This window comes from Leucopleurus acutus, assembly GCF_964270905.1.
Source record: "Leucopleurus acutus genome assembly, chromosome: 19".
Lineage (NCBI taxonomy): Eukaryota > Metazoa > Chordata > Mammalia > Artiodactyla > Delphinidae > Leucopleurus > Leucopleurus acutus.
In genome coordinates this window covers 40766478-40787802 of record NC_139161.1, presented here as the reverse complement: position 1 = coordinate 40787802, position 21325 = coordinate 40766478, and the positions used below count along the sequence as shown (strand labels likewise).

Sequence of the window (21325 nt, the reverse complement as noted above, 5' to 3'; positions counted from 1 at the left end):
TTCCACTCCCTGGTCTGGGACTCAAATAACCCATGGCCTGGCCAAGTTCCTTAACCTCTCTGGCACCCAGTTTGCCATCTGTGCAATGGGAATGCTGTATCTCCCTCGGAGAGATTGATCACATTCGTGAGCATGAATAGTCTTTGCAAACTATAGAACCATCTATAGACATTGATGGCAGCGGCAGGGAGCTAGGAAGCTCCCAGAAATCTTGGCTCTCAGATTCAGACTCTCAATTTAACTTTGGTGGGAATGTCCACATATCCTGAGGTCTTTCTAAGAAGTGCTTAGGGAGCGACATCCCAGGACCAACAGGTGCCTTGGAAGCAAATTGGCCTACATGCCTTTTTACAGCAACGAGGAAAAGGTATGTCTCAGGCAGGATGGGTCACGTTACACCGTAGTAACAAATAGCCTTCAAACCTCACTGGTTGAAACCACATTATTTCTTGCTCACATTAATATCCATCACCAGTCAGCAGGGGGCTCTGCTCTTGGTCATCACTGGACAAGACTGATAGAGCAGCTACCATCTCTCCTGCTGCCAGTCACTCTACTTGAAGGAAAAGAGAGCTCTAGGTCTCACTCTGGCAATTAAGTGCTTGGCCTGGAAGTGACAGGTGTCAATTCCGCTCACAAGTCAGGAGTCAGAACAAACACAGAGCCCCATGCAAGGGGACCAGGCAGTGCAATCCTACCATGTAGATGGGGACACTGGAAATAACTGGATAGCAGTTCTGATGGTGATGACAGGAGGAAGGAGGCAGCAGCTGTGACAACGACAGGGTGGGCTGCGCCCTGCACCCACTGCTCCTGGGGGAGATCCAGCCTCTGTGGTAAGCAGGCCCAGTCCTGTGACTCATTCCCTCCCAGTGACTTTCCAGAAGGCCATGGGCTATGGAGTCCCAGAGGCCTGGATTTGAGTGCTGGCTCTGTGTGACTACAGGACTGTTATATCAGTGATGCTCTGTGAGTATCAGTTTCCTCATCTGAAAAGCAGGGTAAACTCCCTGCCAGAAAGAATGGCATGAAGATAGCACCTATATCGTGCCTGCCACCCTGCCTGGAACATAGAGGGCACTCGACAAATGGTGGCTGATTCTCCCAAGGACTAAGGTTCTGGAAAGACCCATCCTCCACCCTGGCTCCAGCCTCTGAGCCTGGCTTTGCACCATCCCCCTGCCCACGTATTCCCCCTGCTGTCATGGGTTTCCACAGCCCCATCATGCTTTGCAGTGAGGCTGACCCATTCCCCGCCGGTGGTACCAGACCCCATGCAAGGAGAAAGGGCGATGCTGGCCACCTGGCAGAGGGTGATCCAAAGGAAACCTCAGTGACTGGTCTGCTTGCTCATTAATGAGGAACAGTCATCACTGAAACCTGGGGACTGGAGAGGGAGAAAGACGTTCCAAGCAGCACAGGTACCCGACCTTGAGCATTTTGACCTCCACAGAAGGACCTCCACAGAAGCTGGGAAACCCCCAGCTCAGGTAGCCAGAGAAGGGGGGAGTCTGTCCTCTGAAAGCCCATCCCTGCTTAGCTTCCTTATCTTCTCTCTCTATGCTTTCTCCTGAGCTCCAGGCTCATATGCCCTTTTTGTCCTGGGCACCCCCATGTCTGAGTCCCCAGACAGCCCCAGTGAAACCTGCCAACCTCACTCACTGTCTGTCCCCAGCCCACCCCAACCTGGTCTTCCTCCCACATTCCCGCTGTCCATGCAGGAACTTTTGAAGCTATTCATTCGGTCAACACGGCTCTAATGCTGCCTGCATGCCAGGCCCCGTGCCAGGAGCTGGGGATGCTGAGATGAAAGACATGGTCTCCGCCCCTGGCAAGTTCTCAGTCTAAAGGGGAAGACAGACGGGGACCAAGCACCACAGGGCAATTGTAGGGGCACGCTGGGCAGGCAAAGGCGTGACCGACTTTGCGGGCAAGGCAGGGGATGGCCAGTAAAACTTCCTAGCAGAGACAGGCTGAGGGATGAGTGTCCTGGGAATATCTGGGAGGGGGTGTTCCAGGCAAAGGGGATAGCGCAGCATTAAACAGCATGATGCATTCAAAGAACACGGTCGTCTGTGGCTAAAGCATTAGGTGCAAAACTGGAGGCAAGGAGTGAGTGAGGGAAACGGGGGTGCAGACAAGCAGGGTCACTCACGTGTTGCCTTGCTGGGTCCCTCCCTCCACCAACGGGGGCGTTGTTAGTAGGAAACACGTGAGACAGGTGGTCTCGCCTGGGAGCTGGAGTTCTCTGGGGATCCCCTAGCAGAGCCCAGGGCCACCCAAGCCTCCCACCTGCACTGCTGCTTCCTCCTAGCCTGTGCTTGCCGTGACCCCTTCACGCTCTGCTTCTGCCTCATGTTTCTGGCCCCTTTCACGCTCTCCAGTCCCCTGCAGCCTTGGGTGGCCTGCCCTTGAGTTAGGTCCGCCCCAGGTACAGCCTGCTGAAACCTAGGGGGTCCTGTGGCTGCTCCTTCAGTGGGGCTTTGCAGAGACGAGACTGACGTGTGCGGAGGCAGGAATGAGCAGCCCAGACACCTCCAAGTCTAGTGCTGCAGCAAGTCCAAGCACTTGGACTCTGCGGGCCACGGGAAGCCGTAGAGAGATTCCGAAGAGGGAAGTGACAGTGCTGGATTTGTGAATGAAACAGATGATGGGAAGATGTGAGTCATGGCCCCAGTGAGTACTTGGCTGTGTAGAGGCTGGGGGACCCTCAGCAGCGTGTACACAAGCTGAGCTTGAGCCCAGCCTCCAGTATAGGGTAGCAGAACCTCTGTGGCCGAGAACTGACATGGGAGCCTTACGGGAACGAAGAAGCCATCCCCAACCCTCTGAGAGGACATGGGGAGCCCCTACAAGTCCCACTCCAGCTCCCTTATGAACGCAGCCTGAACCTGCCACCCCACTTCCGCTGCATCCCATTTTTCCGGACTTAATGTGACAAGGGCAGTGGTAGCCAAATCAGCATCCTTGGTGCTGCAAGGGCCGGGCTATAAAGAGGTACAAAGCCATGGTGGGAGTTCCGGCATCCTTCCTGGTATCCAAACAGAAGAATTCCACGACCTGAAACTCCACACGCAGGGACGTGCACACAGACACAGAAACACCCAGGAGCTGCCCTCACAGCCACAGCCTTTCAGAAGCACCTCGAGGTGGCACTGGCTGTCCCTTCTTTAGGCAGTTCTCACGCTGAAACAGGGCAGGGGCAGGCGGAGAGACCACCAGGCAGAGAAGTAGCCGTTCCATCCTGCTTTTCCTCCTGAGCTGTGGCCTCTTACATCTCCTCTGACATGTTCTTGGTTGCTTTCCTGCTTTCTGTCTCTGTCTCTATTTCCGTATATCCCTGGATCTTAATGAGTCTTTCAGCTAGGTCTTCCTTGGCCTCTCTGGGTCTCTGTCTTGGTCTATATGTGTCTATGTCTCCATTTCACTGTCTTTTTCTATCTCTTCCTCTGTTTTGATGACTTTTTTCTGCAGCACCATCACAGACTAGCAGGGTAGAAAGAGCCCATAGATTTCATCAGGCCCAAAAAGTACTTATGGAAATGAGGAAACTGGAGCCTGACAAGGGGAAGGGAGGTGCCCCTGGGCAGACACCTGGGCTTGTACTATTATGGCCAAAGCCTCTCTTGTTGTAACAAAGCTAGAGTCTTCCTCCCCAGTTCACGTGGATGGCAAGCAGCAAGAGGAAGCACAGGAGAGAGAGGACCACAATGATTCTACAGCAGCAAGGTGGGGGCAGGGAGACCCTGGGGCCAGTGGACAGAACCCAGTTCTAGGAATAGTCTGTCCATGAGCATGCTGTCACTTACCATCACTGAGCCTCAGTTTCCTCTGCTGTGAAATGGAGATAATCAGAGCAACCCTGTCTGCTTCACCAGCCTCTGATTAGTTTTTTATTAGAGGAAGGATATGGAAGTGCTTTGAAATAAACTGTAAAGCATCAGGCAGGAATGGAGGGCAGGACGAGGATAATGACTGATGATAATGATGGCCCTTGATGTGGATGGTGACAGTGGCGATGATGGTGATGGTGGTGGTGACAGTAATGCTGGTGAGAGTGGTGTTGGTGATGGTGCTGATTATATTGTGATGACGGTGACCGTAGTGATGGTGTTGATAATGGTGATGGTGAGAGTGGTGATGATAACGGTCATGAAAGTGGTGATGGTGGTAATGATGGTGACAATGGCGACGGTGGTGATGAGAGTGACTCTGGTGATCATGTTGACAGCAACCAAACGTAATGTCTTGGATTCAGCCTTCTGAGGCTGAGATGAAAAACAGCAGGTATTCTTTGGAGAGAGCAACCCCCTCCAATCCCACCTTCTCCTTTAAGTCACCCCAAACTGTAGATCCAGGCTCCTGCCTTCCCATCTCCTCCAGTCCCTCCCCGGCTGTTGCCACTCTAGCCCAAGCCTGTGTGTCACCTCTCTCTGCAGCATTGGCTTCCCTTCCCCAGCCACCTCCCCAGACTGTTCTTTCCCTCGACTCACTCCTACGCACAGGCAAGGAGAGGGAGCACACTCACCGTAGCTCTTTATACCCGGGAACACCTCCCATTTCTCCTGCCTTGGCCTCCTTCCATTCCCCACCGGCCTGCAGTCAGCTTTCTAAGACGGGAGGTGAGATGGACAGGGCCCAGCCTGCTGCCCACCCCCAGCTCTCCCTCAACCCCTGGGACAGGACCATGTGGGGTAGAAAGGGATGTTCATGATTTGGCACCAAACCCAGCTCCCTGCCTCAGTTTCCCCACAAGGAAGTGACCTCAGTCTCTGGAAGCGATGAGATGAGTTCCCTGCCCAGCACAGGTGACGGTCAATGGCTTCTAAACTCAGTTGCCACCCTGCCAGTCCTCAGCAGGCTGGAGCCAGTGGGGTGATGGGAGGCTGTAGGATGGACTGTGTCCTGTGTCCTGGGACAGCCATGCCCTCTCCCACGGCCCTCCTCTCAGCACAGGGAAGGGACCAGAAGGGATGGAGAGCAGGACGGAAACAGAGCTGTCAGCCAGAAATGAAGGCTGAGGTTTGAAGCTCCGGCATCTTCATCCCCATAATGCCTCCCACCATGTCACCCTCTCTCCTTGTGCCTCAGTTTCCCCTTTGCAGTAGGCAGAAGCCCATTGGGTGTCCTCCCTGAAGATATAGACAGGGGCTGGCAGCCTCCCACCACCCTGGCCTCCCCAGGGTCACTGGCAGACTCCCCCGCACCTCCTTCCCCGCCGTGGCTGCTCCTTTGACAAGCACCACCGGGAAATCAATCATCCCAGCAGAGCCAGGCCACGGCCCCTGACGTTCCAATTAAACACTTCACTCTGACCCTGGTTGCATCATCGCGGCTTGGAATAATGTCATCTATCTTCCCTAGATGGACGGAGCCTACAGGCCAGGCAGGGGGGGACCAGAAGTGCCCCACCCCCTGGAGACAGCCTCATCACGACAGGGACACATTTCAATCAAGAGGAACTGCGGCCCTTTCAGGAAGAAAAGGTGTCAGCCTTCCCAGGGACAAGCATTCATCTCCCCAGGAGGAGAAAAACAGCTTGGCCCCTGCCAAGGGGAGCCCCATGTTTATGCCTCTGCCCTTCCCATTTGTTGGGCTGTCACCAGCCAGCCGGCCAGCCGGGAACTCTGGAATCTCAGGGAAGTGGCAAGTGGGGGGATGGGAGACCAAGGACAGAGTCTGATGGGACTTAATTTGAGGAGGGTGGGGTCCCTGGGTGGGGTGCTCTTGCCTCATGGGGCAGCTTCAGCCCTTCTATAAAGCAGCCCCCAATTCGAGAGGGGAAAGAGGGGTCCTGCCCCAGGGCCTCTCCCGGACTGATGACAGTCTTGTTGGGGCAAGTCCCAGACTAAGCAGGGAGGCCTGCCCTTGCGAACCTCCTTTCTGATGGGGGCGGGGGGACATACCCCTGCCTCGTGGAAAGCCCAGTCTGAGAGATACAGTCCCTGCCCAGGGGACCTGCCCTCCACCCCCCGACCCCTGCTCCCAGACTTAAAGGGCAGACACAGCACCTGCCTTGGGAAACTCATTCTAAAGGGCAAATGCAGTTTCTGTCACATGAACATCCCCCCGAGACCTCCACCTTGTGGGCCCTGGGGATGGAGAGTCCCTCAATTCAGGGCTGCCCAAAGGATCTTTGGCATCAGGCAGACTTGATCTGAGTTCAAATTCTAACTCTATGCTTTCCTTCCTGTGCGTCCTTGAACCAGTGACTCAGCCTCTCTGAGCCTCCTTTCTTTACCTGGAAAACAGGACCTGCCTTGAGGAGGTGGGGAGGCTGTGTATGTAGAGCACCTAGCAGAGTGTCTGGCACACGGGGACCCACAGCGGAGGGCAGCGGCCTCCAGGGCAGGCTAACTCACAGGACCAGGCAGAGAAGCAGCCCAGCGAGCTCAGGAAGCCTGGCCCTCGAGAGGGGAAAGGAGCCCAGGTCCCACAAGGTAGTAACCGAGACAGCGGTGGGACCAGGACGGGGGCCCCAACCTACCGCAGCCCTCCTTAGGCACCAGCAGATGGCGCAAGGCCGGATGCCCAGGAAGTTTACTGAATATGACCTAGAGGCTTAGACTGCAGGGTCGGGGGCCAGGACCCACCACCCAAAGCAACTCCAGATTTAAAATTAGAATCTATTACCCCAGAAGCAATGGAAGAGTTTCCTTGGACGCCCCCATCTCCAAGGAACTGCTTCTGTGCTGGCACTGCTTCCTTTGGGGTTATTTTTAGCTTGTTTTCTCAGTAATGATTCTTTTGGGTGGATTTAAGGGTTGTAGCTGTGTGCTCTCTGGGAGACGGGGAGCGGTATTCGTACAAAAAAAAAAAAGAGGGTTTTTATTCATAGTAATTCAACTGGATTTGTAAAGTTATTATTAAGCATTTGTCACCACAAAAGTCACTTTGATTTGGCTTTCCTTGGAGCTGTTCTCCCTGCCCAGTTTTGCTTGCTTATCTTACATAGGACCCCTAGGAAGTTTAGGGGGCCCATCAAGGACACACAGAAAAAACCAGAGACCACTCGTCACAGAAGGAGAAAGGAGAAGGCAAACCCTTTGGGGTTTGCCTCCCAGGGAGGAACATGATACTGATAATAATGATACAAAACACGCACAGAGAACTCGCCAGTTACTGCTCCCAGGTACTTTGCAACACTGCCAGGTAGGTACTATCACTATCCTCATTTTAGAGCTGAGGAACCGGACAGGAGACGTTAAGTAAGTTGCCCAAGTTCACATAGATAGTAGACAGCAGAGCTGGGATTTGAACTCAGGAAGTTTGGCTCCAGGAATTAGACTCCGAACCACCTATAGACAGCCCGTGGTACCTGTCCGTGAGATTCTGAGAGACAGACGGGGAGGTGGAAACAAAAATGCTTTCACTTAGCCTGAGGATGGGGTGGGGGGTGGAATCTCCAAGTGAGGAAAACACTGCGGTGGGCCCAGACTCTCTTTGAGTGTCCCCTGCTGTTGGATTCCAAGGTGGACTTAAGGAGTCCTTGGGATATCATCTTGAGAGGGCATTTTTAATCCTACGTGCTCTGAGCAGGTGAAACGAACACAGGCTTTACAGGCAGACAGAATCAAATCCCAGCTGTCTCACTTTCAAGCTGTGTGACTTTGAGCAAGTTGCTTTGCCTCTCTGAGCCTCAGCTTCCTCATCACTAAATGGAGATAATATTTACATACTGCTCAGGATTATAGTGAAGATTCAAAAAGGTAATGGATAGGGAGACACTGCAGGACACTGATGTCCAAACTATTGCCTTTTCTGCCCTTCATTCATTCATTCGTTCGTTCGTTTGTTCATTTGTTCGTTCATTCAGTAAACATTTATTAAACACTTAAGGTATGTATGGGACTGTGTTCAATGTTGTGGGAGACTGAAAGATGAATAAGACATAATCTTTGTCCTTAAGGATTTTATAAGGAGAAGCTAAGAGAGCGGGTGAATTCCAACTACAAGGCAGACAGTGATCAATTCCCTCTGGAGTGATGAATAAGGCTTTGCAGAAAAGGCCCCATAAGGAAGCAAGGAAGGAGGAACAGGTACTCCAAGCAGAGGCAACCACAGGCAAAAGGCACGAAGGCAGAAAAATGTACAGCCTGTTTGGGGGAGAGTGGCCAAGGGGGGAAAAGGTATGTATCAAGCAATAAATGCAAATCTGAAGAATTGGGGATTAATCCTATAGGCAGTGGATAGCCATAGATGGTTTTATAGCAAGAGTGAGACAGGAAGAAACTGAGAATCAGATTTGGGAGGTGGGGTGGGAAATTAAAGCAAGGATTCCCATGTTAAGGGAGCAGGAAGGAGAACCTGGGTTTTGATCCCAGCTCTGAAATGAGTTCCCTCTGTGAAGTCAAGCAAATCACCCACTGCTCTGGTCTCGTTACCCCTGTAACGCTCATGGATTTCCTGGATGGCCTCTGAAGATCATACAAATCTGTGGTGTAAGGGCTTCCTCCCCCTTCGTGGCTCCCCTCTCATCTTCCCCAGCAGCTTTGGGCAGTCTCTACCCAAAGCAAGAATCCTGGGCACTGCCAAGCCCAGGAGCCAGGCGGAGCTGGCTCGAAGGCTCTGTGGCCTTGCAGGCGACAGCTGGGGAGGCTCCGGGGAGAAGTTGGGCCCCTGCTTCTTCCTCTTCCACCTGCACCAGGCAGCCAAGTTGGCTAATGAGAGAGGAGTTGAGTAAGTTGTAGGAACGTCATGAGTTGACTGCCATTTAGCTGCTGGGCTGTGGCAAAAAGCGCACGCTTGTTCACTTTGTATTTTTCTCTCTCTCTGGCTCTGGCTCTCTACTTCTCTGCTTCACATTTGATCAAAGCTCTGCCCTGGAATTAAGTGAAGCTCTGTTGGGGGTGGGGAGGAAAGGATGGGAGAGCACAGCACAGCCAGCATGGCCTGAGTCCAAATCCTCCCTTGGCTGCGTGCCCGGGGGTGGTCCTATCTTACTGTCCCTGTGTGCCAGAGGGAGGAGGGATGGGGGACGCCTAGATCAGGGTTTGGCAGAGGGTGAGGGTTGGAGAGAACGTGCTGCCTGCCGAGGAACTCAAGGTGGAGTGCTCTAGGGAAATGAGAGTAGAAACCCTAAACAGTTCAGGGGCCAACTCATCTTGCAAAGAGTTTGTGTGCGTGTGTCTGTGCGCACGCATAAGCTGATAAGATGCTTTACAAGCATCTCCGAGTCTGTGACCATGTACATGTGAAGTTGTAACTGAACATAATAGCCCTGGGAGTGCATGTCATCACAGGCATATACCTTTGTGGGCAGAGGCCATGTGCCCGCTTGCCTCTCCAGCATCCCTCCCCAGTGCCCCCCCTTCCCAGCTCTCCATGCTCCAGCCTGCCGTTTCCTGATCACACTGTATCCCCCCTGATGCCGCGCCCTTATAAAAGCTGCTCCCTCTTTCTGTAACAGCCTCCTCTCCTCTCTCTTCTCCCCTGGCCCACACCAACTGGTCTTTCCTTCAGCGCAGCTCAAAGCTCACCTCCTCCAGGAAGTCTCCCTTTTCCTCTGCCAGGAACCTTAGGAATCTCTGAACCCCTCCCCAGCTGAGCCAGACTAGGATTCCAGGGGGATCCCAGGAGCACCCCACACACACACAAACAGTGAGCTCCCCTTAGTGAAGGCCCACATTGACCTCTCCTATCTTCTTCTGTGGGCAGGGGTCCTGAAAAACAGGGGCAGATGTCACCAGGTCCACCGTCGTGGCAGGTCAGGCAGTTTTTGTGTGGGTCCCTGATGGGCCCAACTTCTGCCCGGCTGCCTGGCAGAAGGCTGGGGTTGTTCTAGGGTCCATGAAGGTGGATCCACATAGAAGGTACCAGAAGAATCTGAGGCTGAAATTACATATTCCCTAATGATAGCAGACTGCCCCCGACCCCCAACCCTTCCTGACTCTGGGTCTCAGTCTTCTCCATAAGATGAGCAAAAATGCTTGCATTTTTATGCCACATACTTATCACAGCTTGTAATCAATCACAAGCTTAGTGTCTGTCTTCCCCTCTAGAATGGAAGTTCCACGAGGACAGGCTATGTCGGTCTTGCTCACCGTTGTGAGCAGTGGCTGTGGTACCAGAAATATTCACCATATTGTGAAAGGGAGGGAGAGGGAAGAGAGGGAGGGAGGAGGGGAAACTGAGTGGGCAGAGGGAGATTGGATTCCTATTATCTAAGGGCTCTGGGTTACGGGGGCAGGGCTAGAGAGAAGAACCGGAACACTGTGCCCAGTCTGCAGAGGAAGCTGGGAGAGTGGACTGAAATCGCTGACCCACATCACCGGAGCAGTGGGTCCTCAGCTCAGAAAAGCAAACTTGTGTCTGTCCTCTGGACTTACTCTTTACAAGCCCCGTGCCCCTTCCTTGTGGGGAGGTGGGCAGAGGTAGGAGACCTCCCTGCTTTCGTCCTCCTCCTCCTGGACCCCCACCCCCACCCCAGGCCAGTCTCAGGAGGTGGTTTCTTTCCCCCTTTCTCCCACACAGAGGCTGGCTCGCCTCTCAGTGGGATGGTGAATAAGCCCTTGGGTGACGCTAATTGCCATCAGGCATTAGGGGCCTAATGAGAATCATCTTCCTTGACGACTCCAGCACCTTCCATCCCCAGGGCCGCCAACAGCCCGGCCAGCCCTCCCCACACTGCACCTCCGAGCTCCAGACAGACGTGGGCTATGGGGAGGGACGAGAGCCGCTCTCCGCAGGCCCCCGTGCCAAGCTGAGGCGGCAACAGCCAGCAGCCGGGGAGGAGGGAGGCTTCCGGGAAGGCTCCAAGCCCATTTTCCAAAAAGAAAATGTCACTTTTCTAGATGAAAAGGAAACTCACAGTGTCGAGAGTTCTAGGACTGAGACAGGCAGATGAGGGACAGAGACGAAGCGCCCCAGCTGGCCTTGCTCTGACCTACCTCTTCCCACACTCTGTCTGGTTGAGTGAAGAGATACGGGGGGGGGGGGGGGCGGTGACCCTGAAGATCCACACACACACCCCCGGCATACGAGCTATGTCCATAGGATTGAAGACCCTCTTCCTCCAGAGTAGAGTGGGATTGAGAGCCGGTCCTTGGGGGTTGGGGCGTGATACCCAACGATGCTATAAAATCATTTCTATTGATCCAATGCCTGGCTGACAGTTGACGGTTGACTCGTCTGGTCTGATCTGGGTTGCGCTCGAATGGAACGGGCCTGACGGTGGGAAAGAACGCCTCCCCCACCCCTCCCCCTCGGCAGCAGGTGCCTGGGTGAGTGTGCAAGAGGACAGTTCCCCACCCCCATCCCCATGTCCCTTTAAAGGCTGGCAAAACAACTTGTAGAAGGCATGTCCCCTCCTCTTCGTGTCCCTCCACCCCCAGCAGCGGACAGGTTTTGCAGGAGCTGCGTCCCGGACCCATCCCCAAACGGAGCTGAGCCGGCGAGCTCCGGCGCGGCCCGAGAGGGGCTGGGCGCGACAGCGCGGCTGATTCCCACCCAGGGCTCCGAAGAGCCACACGCAGACTCTGGGGGTGGGGATAGGGTACCCTCTATGCGCGCCTCTGTCCGAGAGGCTGTAAAACACCTCTGGCCACCAGCGAGGAGAGAGCATCCTTTGAAAAGGGACAACAGTGGCTGCGGTGGCGTCTTCCCCGGGGGAAATGTGGCCGCCGCAGCCGGCCGGCCCCACTGGGGCCCCAGCGCTAGCCTGCTCTGGGGAGGAAAAATAAAACATGAAACAGGGGTTAGCGGAATCGTGAGGTCGGCCCTTGCCCAAGTCTCATTAAGGAGACGCGCGCGCTCCCAGGCTGGGAATGCGGAATGGACACGTGGACAGGGGAGGGGAAGCTGGGGCGCGAGGCAGAGGTGGGGGGGCGTCTCCGTGGTGCGTGATTCGTGGGCCGCGCGCTCCGGGGCCACGTGACCACGGGGAATCGGGGAGGGGAGGGGAAGGGAGCGAGCGCGCCAGGCTCCGCGCCCGCTACTGCCGGGGTGGGCGCTGAATCCCGGACGAGGGAGGAGGGAGGGCGAGCGCGAGTGTGTGTGTTTCTCTCGAGTCATTTACGGCGGAGCAGCCGGCGCGATCGCCGAGGAGGCGGCGGCGGCGGCGGCGGCGGCGGCGGCGGCGGCGGCGGCGGCGGCGGCGGCGGCGGCGGCTTCGTGCAACTGTGGCTCCCCCCACCTCCTCTTCCTTTTTGCTCCTTGATTCTTCTTCTCCCCTCACACTCGTCCATGGGGAGCCTGCTGGCACCTCCTCTCCACTCGGCCCCGTAGGCACCAGCTGCCGCCTCCCTGGCCACGGGCTGCGCGGGCGCCCGGTGCCCCGGCCCCTGGTGTGGCGCCGGGGTCTCGCCGCCCGCAGCACAGGCAGGCGCGGCGCTCCGCTCACCCAAAGTGACTCCGAGAGAGAGAGAGAGAGAGAGAGAGAGAGAGAGAGAGAGAGAGAGAGAGAGAGAGAGAGAGAGAGCGAGCGAGCAGATGCCCGGCTGCACCGAGACATCGGGCATCCGGGGGCAGGGCGGGGGCGGCGGGGAGGAGGAGACATCGGAGACTCTGAACCCCGGAAAAGTTCAAGGTTTGTGCAGGTTCCCCCGGGGAAGGCGGAGCAGCGTGGCCCTCTCCTGAGACAGCGAGACCAGGGAGGAGAGGGGGGCGACCCGGGGCTGCCGCGGGCTGGCCGAGCCCCTCTCCATCCTACGACGCTCACGGCCAGGAAGCTGGAGTCGGCGCACGGGGCAGGAAGGTCTGGGGTCAGGCGCAATAGCCGGGTTTCCCGCTCACTCGCTTCTCCAAACCCCATCTCCATGGGGCAGCCCGTTCCAGCCGCGCCACCCTCGCGCCAGCCGCGGTGCCGCTGCCCAGGCAGGCGGCGCTGAGCCTGCCTGTGTGGAGCCCGGGCCCTGATCGAGACTGGAGATAGCGCGCTGGAGCCAAGCAGGGAGCTCGGCGAGGGGACAAGCCGCGGGCTGCCCATCTCGGGCATTCGGTCCGGGCGTTGCCTCGGGTCGTGGCGACCCGCGTCGCCGGTCTCATCACTGCACGGAAACTTTTCCTTCTCCAGATGGATTAAAGTTGCCTGGATTTTCTCTTTCTCTGCGAAAGAAATCATTCATTTGCACCTAACCTGGGATTTTTATGCTGGAGGTGCTGCTTCAGGGCGTTCAGAGGAAGGAAGCCGCGATATCCATGTGGGGTTACTACCGAAACCGAAGAAACTGAGGTTTGCATCGGAAATCTGCACCCTCGAACGAGTTCGGATTCGAGCGGGACCGCGGGGCTGTGGAAACCGACACTTGGCCCTAGGCAACCCGCGAGACGCCAGTGGCCACCCGGCCCCAGGAGCGCAAGTGCGGCTCCCCCCTAGCCGCACAGATCCTGCAGGGGGCACCAGCCGGGAGGTGGAGGCTCCTCCCGCCTGGTGCTGCGACCCCACCAGTTCCGAGGGTGTAGCCGGCGGCGCCCGGGACGCCCCCTCCCCTCAAAGTGTCCCCGAATTTCACTCCCTGGCCCCCAGAGCCTCAGCAGAGACAGCCGGGCGCCACGGCCACCAGAAGTTGGATGTGACCAAGCCCAGCCTGGGGCCAAGTCGTCGTCGACCGTTGCCCCCTCGGCCCCTTCCCGCTCCTTCCTCGGCCATGGCCCCAGGGATGCCGGGCCGCGGCGGCGCCGCCCTGCTCTGCCTCTCTGCGCTGCTCGCCCACGGTGAGTATCGCGGCGCGGACTCGGGAGTGAAGATGCGGCGGGAGCCGCTGGAGGGGGCAGAGAGGAGCCTGGAGAAGGAGAACCTCCACCCCCGGGCTCGCAGCCGCCGTTGCCAGCTTAGCATCTCGGGCGGCAGCTCGAGTTACCTCCAGCCCCCAAACCCTTTGGCGGGAGCGGAGGCTGCGAGGCCCGCCCTGTGGACCGAATCCGGCCCCGGAAAAGGACGAGAGGGGGTATCACTGCAACCTCCTCCTGGTTAGAGAGCAGGGTCCAAACCCGGGAGTCTGGGGGCGTGTCCGCCCACGGAAATCTAAAGGGACCCGAGGGATCCGCTGGATCGCCTCCGGGCCGCCCCTCCTGCCACTCCCAGCCCGGCAGCCGGCGGGGCTGAGGGCTGCTGGGACCGCGGTGATCGTGTCTACCCCCGCCCCTGGCGCGCAGGCCGGTGCGGGGTCGCGCCGCCCGCTGCCTCGCTTCCTGCGGCGGTCCTGGAGAAGGGAAGTGGACAGGGGCCCGGGGATCGCCTGCCCGCCGTCCTGTGAGCTGCATCTAAATGGCCGGCTTAGCCGAGCCAGAGGGCGGGGGTCTGGGCGGCGGGCGGAGGGAACGGGCTCTACGCTCTTGCGTTCTGCAATCTGTTGCGTCTGCTCCCCCAGGCTCGCCCCGAGCTCCGCGGTAAAGGGGGTGGGAGCCGGGGTTGGCGCTCTTTGGCAGTGGGACAGCAGGGGTATGGGTGGGGGCCCTAGGGTCGCGGAACAGCCCCCCAGAGTGGGAACTCCGATCCGACGGGAGGAGGCTGCAGCGGGCCTTCCGCAAGCTGGAGGCTTTCCAGGAGGCGAGGGGCGCTGACCGACGGGGGAGAGAGAGAGATGGGGGGGGGGAGGGGAAAATGGAGAAAGAGAGGCTCTCTGCCCCCTCCCAACGGGAAACGAGCGGAGCGGGCACATAGTTCCCCAGCCAGCAAGGGATGGGGGACTTGGCTGCCCCACGCCGAGGGGTGAGCCTGGACAGCCTGGAGAGGGGCTAGGATGGAGGGGGCAGTGGGCTCTCCGCGTTGGCGGAGGACCTTCCATGTACCCTGCTCAGCTTTTGCCCACGTCTGCCTGGTCCCTAGGAGCCTGCCCAGGCGGGCCGTGAGCGCGCCCAAGGTCTCTAACCAGCGGCTTCTCTCACCCAGACCAAGTCTCCTTCTCAAGGTTGAAAGAATAAGGAGAAGAATGGGCTCTGGGAAGCTAGGGTCCTGAGGCTAGGATGGGGTGGGGAACAGGCTGACCTCCCTCTACGTGTAGATTGGTTCTCCCCGGCTTCAGCGAGGGGGTGGCTCGGGGTTGGGGGGCTGTTTTGCGTTCATTTCACCAGGCACAGCCAACCTCAGTTCTTTATCAGAAGAATGGGCAGGGGGAATGCTGCTGGGACCCAGAAATCTCGGGCTCCGTGTGCAAGACTGAGGGTGGGGAGAGGGGACTCTGGATGTCTGCACGCTGGAACTGCAGGGGCTAGGCTTGTGACCTGGACCCAGTGAGCAGGGAGTTTGGGGGCGCAGCAGGAGGAAACCCAGGTCAGGCCTGGGTCTAGGCGTGGTTCTGTCCCCATCCCCTGCGTCTTGCTCCCAGAGTTCCCTTCCAAAAGCCCAGCCATGGCCTCACCTCCAGGCAGCTCAGACACTCTTATTGGATTCCGACGGCCCACCTTTCTGACCCCTCAGCCTCCAATTAAGGATCCTTTCCCCTCCCTCACCTCCCAGAATCTTGTCGACGTCCTAAAACCCAGCCCCAGTAGGGCCTTGCTGTCCTTGCATTGCTTCTCTTGGAATAAATCTGCCTCCTCTTCTCCTTAGATATCGGTGTCTTCTCTGTACCCATTTAGTCCTGGAGTGGTGGAGGCAGGTGGTGGGCTTATTCTGCTCTGTCCCCCACACAGCCAGTGCTTAGCACAGTGCGCGGGACACCCAGGGCCCAGGATTGGCTGGCGATTAGAAGGAAGCTATTTGAGGAGGTGGAGCCTGGGTCCCCCACTGGGCAGGCATTTCCCCCCCGCTGATTATCTGTCTCCCTTTCCAAGTTTCTTCCCTGAATCCCCAGCCCATGCCTCAGACTCCCCTTCCTTAGGGAAGGGTACCAGCAGATGCTCAAAGCTTGGGGACCCCCCCCAAGATGGATAAGGCCAAAGAAGTTCCTCCCACAAAAATACATCTCGCCTGGGTTTCCCCTTCAGGAATACCAACACCCACCCACCCAAACGATGCCTTTATCAGGAAAAGGGTACATGGATTTAGTCTCATTTCAAGCTAACTCTTGGTAGGGTTTTCTGGGCTCTTCAAAGATGCTGGAGCGGGGGTACAGTTGCACTTTTTCATGCCTGGCAGGCTACCGAGGCCACAGGGCTCTGACCACACAGCCAGACGGGGAGCCAAATAGCCTGGGTTTCTGACTCTGGCGCCATCGGGCAGGGTGACCTCGGGCTGCCTCCCTCATGTTCCCCATCTTCCCCAACAGTGTGGCCCCTGGCCCATCCCTCCCCTTCTCACTCTCTGCCAGGACAACTGGGCAGATACCATGTGTGAACGGAGCCCCACTACCTTTCAGGGCCCAGCTCAGCCTCTGGGGTGGCAGCCCCTACACTGCTGTCAGTCTCAAGGCTTCTGCCAGAAACCATCTGAGAAGGCCACTTTCCTGCATCTGGTCTCTGGAGAGGTGTTCTGCTCCATTTTTAGTTTGGATAGGAGTTTAGCAAGGCATGGTGGTTGTTTAACCTGTTAGAGGACTGATTGTGTCAGCTTCCTACTCAGTATCCTTCACTGGCTCCCCACTGCCTGTAGGATCAAGGATACACTCTTTGCCCCCTCAACATACAAGGCCCTCCGTGATCTTGTCTCAATCTACATCTTCACTTCTGCGGTACTGCCCCCTCTCTATCCTCCGTGCATCTTATGAGATATCACTCTTTTCAACTTCCTGCCTTTCTGCTTTTGCACCCACCAACCCCTTCATCTGGAATACCTTGCCTCTGGAAATCCTTACCTTGCCTTCAAAGTCCAACTGAAACATCACCTCCTCCAGGGAGTCTGCCTAGATTACCCTTTGGCTGCTCATCAGCAGCTCCTAACCCCCAACAGAAGTAATTGGTCTTTTTCCTGTGCTGCCTTGGCCCTTCATGCTGCCTTCCCAGCACTCCTCAGGGATGGCAGTGTGTGTGTGAAGGGTATGTGTGGGCATATTTATGGGCATATCTATACATGTACCCCTCCTGATCCCCACACACTTGCAGTTAGGGCAAGAGCCATGTCTTCTTCGGTTTTGCCCCACTCTCCAGTGCTTGGCACATAGTAGGCACTCAAAAGAAATGAATGGGGTGTGAAGATAACTCTGTTGGGGGCCCTCGCAGTGTCAGTTGAAAAGGGAGCTCTGGGGTGTGAGGCAGAAGAGGGGAGTGGGAGGAGACAGACAGAGACACCAGGAAGAGAGCATGGGGATGGGGCAGAGTTGTGCCATACCCCTTGAGTGGCCCATATAGGATATACGTGTCTAGGGTGACGTGTTGTAACACGGATGTGAATGTAGTGTCCCATGATGCTCCGAATACGTGATCTCAAATGCACGTGTCCTCACCGTTGTGGTCACCAGCCTGACTTCTCTTCCGGGTTGTGTCCGTGCTGTCCCCACCCCACCAATTACCCACGTTCTGGGCTCCTTTGGAGATGGAGGGAGGACACAGCAGGAGGACAGGGTCAGTGCTGGCCTTGGGAGGCTCCCTCACTACTGGGAGTGAGGAATGATGCTTCCCGCTCCCCCCTCTACACACACCCATTTTCCTGGCCACATGGAGCCTTATGCCACAACACAGCCTTGTTAATGTTTAAGACCAGTAGGTGGGGATGTGTTATAAACTTGGTGGCAGAAAATGAGCTGTATTGGAATCCATTCTGAGGATAGTGCTTGGCTGAAGGAGGGAAGGCCACTTTGCAACACCAGGACGGGACCCGGGCATCTCCTGGCCCTCCCTCGGGGCTTGTCTGAAAGTGATAGACCCCAGGCCTGAGATCGGTAGTGAGTGCTTGTGATGCTGCAGAATCTGAGAACCAGAGAGGCACCAACTCCAACCTGGGGCAGAGGGGATAGGGGGCGGGGTGGTCTCTCTTTGTTGCCCTACCCACAGTGACGGCCATTCACAACACCGAAACTAAAAGAGATCACAGAACCTCCAAATCCAACCTTTGTGCGGATGTGGAAATGGACACTCGGAGAAGGAAAGGGACCGGCCAAGGTCATCCTGCTAGTTCATTCTGGAACCAGGACCAGCAGCAGAGCCCAAAGGGGTTTGCTAGATTGGCAGTCTGCCCCAGGCCCCTCGGCAGAGATTCCACCACCTCTGTCATCCCCTCTGTCTGAGGCTTCGGCTTCATACAAAGATCTCTGGCCTCAAACTAGCCTCGGGTCCCAAGCAGTCAAGGTAATCAATCACCAGTAGTGTTAATAAACCTTGCCAAGCACTACAGAGGGCACATGGAGGGGCTCAAGACCTGATCTTCGACTCCTTTTCATGAGCTTGAAGTCCAGTTGGGGTGATGAGAAAAAGGCCCGCATTCTGAAATTCCAGGCGGTCTGGATCTCTGGGATCCATCATTTAGAGGTTCAAATCCTGACTTTGTCATCAGCTTGCTGCGTAGCCACAGGACGGTCACCTCCCTCTCCAAGTCTTGTTTTCCTCCTCTGCAGAGTGAGAGGAGGCGATGCCCGCCGAGCCCCCTTCCAGCTCACTTGTTCTGCCACAGAGAAGCCTCTTGTCGCCTCCCTTGTCTCTCCGCCCCACACCCATGCTCCTTCCACAGAGGCCAGCCACAGACGCTAGCAAATGGATATGATTCTTCCTCCCCGTTCCCTCCCCGGGGTCTTCCTTACTTCTTCCTTGACAGTGCTCAGCACAGAATTTTAATAAGAGATTAATGAACCAGTTGTGGGGTGGCTTTTTTGTTTTTTTGAAAATAAATTAATTTTTCTATTTTCCTGCTCTGTCTTTTTAAATGAAAAGTGGGCCTCCTTATCATCAATTCAGCTGGCGGTGCCATAATCCAGCAGTCCCCAAGGATGGGGCAGTGTATCCGGGAGCACCGACTCTCTGCCAACTACCGCATCAGTCTCTGGAGGACCAATGGGCTGCCGGGGAGGGGGCGGGGCACGCACTAAGACAGGTGAGGCCGGTGTGGTAACAGAGGGGACAAGCCACTCTTGGGAGATAGGCTGAGCGTCCAGAAGTCATTATCTCCTTTCCTCTGCCAAGTTTGCCCCTCTCTGCTCCTCCCCCACCGCCTCCCCCCCAGGTCCCCCCCTCCACTCCACCGCCCCAGGCCCTGCTGGCTGCCAGACAACCCAGCAGGATGAAGTGGAAAATGGAAGCAATTACCTGGATTATTCAATGCTTGTTGCACAAATGAATGAACGCAAGAATGAATAATTCAGTGCAGAAGAAAAAAAGGGTAGAAAAGGTAATTGAATAAAACCCTTTTTGGTCCAAATTATCTAGATAATTATCTGCCTTTGGAAAGTTCTGCTTTTTATCAGACTTGAATCCTTCCTGCTGCATTCTCACCCACACCTTTTTTGGCCTATGAGAATGGGCAACTGGTTACTCTCTTCTCTTGTGTGACTTCCTGTTCAACTCAAACTGAAGGGCAGTGGGCAGGTCGTGTGCTAGAGGAATTTCTCAGCTTCTGTTTCCTAAGCCCATCTCTCAGGATCCTTAGAGCTGGGAGAGTGATGTGCCCAGGATCACCTGGATAAATGGATGACACTCAAAATGGTCCGGGTTCTCAGAGGCATCCCCATCCAAGGATCCAGGTCTGGACAGCATCAGACCTTACAGGGCGAGCCCTTAACCCTGGGAGAGAACAGGCAACCAGGACACCCTCAAGCCCAAACCCCTCCCCAGGAACACAGCCCCAGAGGTGGTCAGCCCTTAAACAGAATCAGCCAGAGTCACGTTGAGTGATAATCTCTCTGCTTTTCTGTGGGACAGAAAGGGTGGAGGGGAAATGGTTCCTGCCCTTGGGGATCATTATGACAAGGGAGACATTCCCATCTTCAGAGAGGCCCTAATCTGATGAGGGAGGCGCAGCCCCAGCCCTCTGAGGTGGCCTTTGTCCTCTTGCACATTGAGGGTCCGATGGTGAGAGACAAGATGACTGCCTTTGCCCAGAGGTTGTAGGACCCCACTTTGCAGGCCTCACCCACCCTCCCCCAGCCCCCAAGACTGGTGGGGAGCCTGGCTCAGGGCCAGGAGCAAGTCTGGTTTTGGTGGCTTGGTACAGATGATGCAGCAGACTTGTCACAGCAGGAGAAAGGTGTCGGTGGGAGCTGGCAGTGCAGCGCACTCAAATGCACACCCACACGGTCATGGGCACTCACCCGTACACTTGAGGGTCCCAGCAGTTCTTTGGAGTTTAGATCCATGATCTCATTTGGTCACTGGGAGACCAGTGACCGCCAGGTAAAGGCAGCAACTAGGATCCCATTTTACAGAGGGTGAAGCTGAGGCTCAATGGAGACCTGGCCACACCAGCTCTTGAGGTCAGGTTTTCTGACCACGAATACAGAGGTCTTCTTGCCGTACCCCTCTGTCTCATGCACACAGGGAATAAGCACAGATGGGGACTGACAGCCACACGCCCACATACCTAAGCAAGGCCCACCCATCTGGCCGCACTCATCTCTCCAGTCCTTTACATGGGTCACGTCCTTTTCCATGTCAGAGCCTCTGTACATACTGTTCCCTCTGACCAGAACACTCTTCTGCCCCATCTCCTACTCAGCCTTTAGGCCCAAGTGGATCCACACTTCCTCCTGGAAGCCTGCCTTGATTCTGAGTTAAACAAAGACCCACCAACCCCTGCCACTCATTTCCAATTTGCCCTCTTTGTAAACTGCACTGCCTGGCCCCCTCACTGGCATTAAACTTGAATGGACCTGGAAGTTTTGTGCTCTCTTCCCGGTGCTGTATCCCCCGGTGTCTATTGGGATCTCTGGAATAAAGTAGGCATTTGACAATTTGTCAGACGAGTCGCTGAATGTACACTTGTGCACATACATGTACACATAGACTGCTTCCCTGTCTCTCAGCAAGTATTCAGTTGTTGCCTACTGTGGGCCAGGCACTGTTCCAGGCACTTGGTCTTAATCCATGAATACAGCAAAAAGCCCTGCACTCATGGAGCCTTTATTCTTGCAGGGGTGCAGAGAGGAGGCCACAGTAAATAATAAATACATACAATAAGTAAATTATATGTCAGAAGGCAACAAGAGCTGAGGAAAATAAAAGAAAGGTAGGGTATGGGAATTGGGAATTCCAGAGTGTGTGTGTATGTGTGTGTTGGGAGGGGTTGTGCAGTATTAAAATGAATGTTCACTTGATTAAATGTCATTAAGCAGACTTGAAGGAGGCAAGGGAGCATACTAAGCAAATATCTGAATATCGCATTGGGACCAGTCCTAGGGCAGGGGTGAGCTTGACCATTCAAGACAGCAAGGAGGCCAGAGGGGCTGGAGCACAGTGCAGGCTGGGAAGGGTGCAGGGAGATTAAGTAGGGAAGGGAGGCCCTAGAAGATTACCTGGTAAACTGAGTGAAATGGGCAGACATAGCAGGGTTTAGAGTGAGAGTGACCTGAGCTGCTGGCAGCTG

The 21325-nt window shown here is 56.0% G+C and overlaps 1 protein-coding gene across 1 annotated transcript in view; it reads left to right on the top strand.

Moving 5' to 3' along the window:
* Nucleotides 1-13586: 13586 nt before the first annotated feature.
* TMEM132E (transmembrane protein 132E) overlaps nt 13587-21325 on the top strand; it is a gene marked incomplete at both ends in the record, with an annotated part of 50686 nt that continues 42947 nt past the window's right edge. The window contains one exon of the mRNA XM_082860124.1: nt 13587-13653. Within this exon, the coding sequence (XP_082716250.1) occupies nt 13587-13653 (67 nt within the window). The remainder of the gene's footprint in view (nt 13654-21325) is intronic.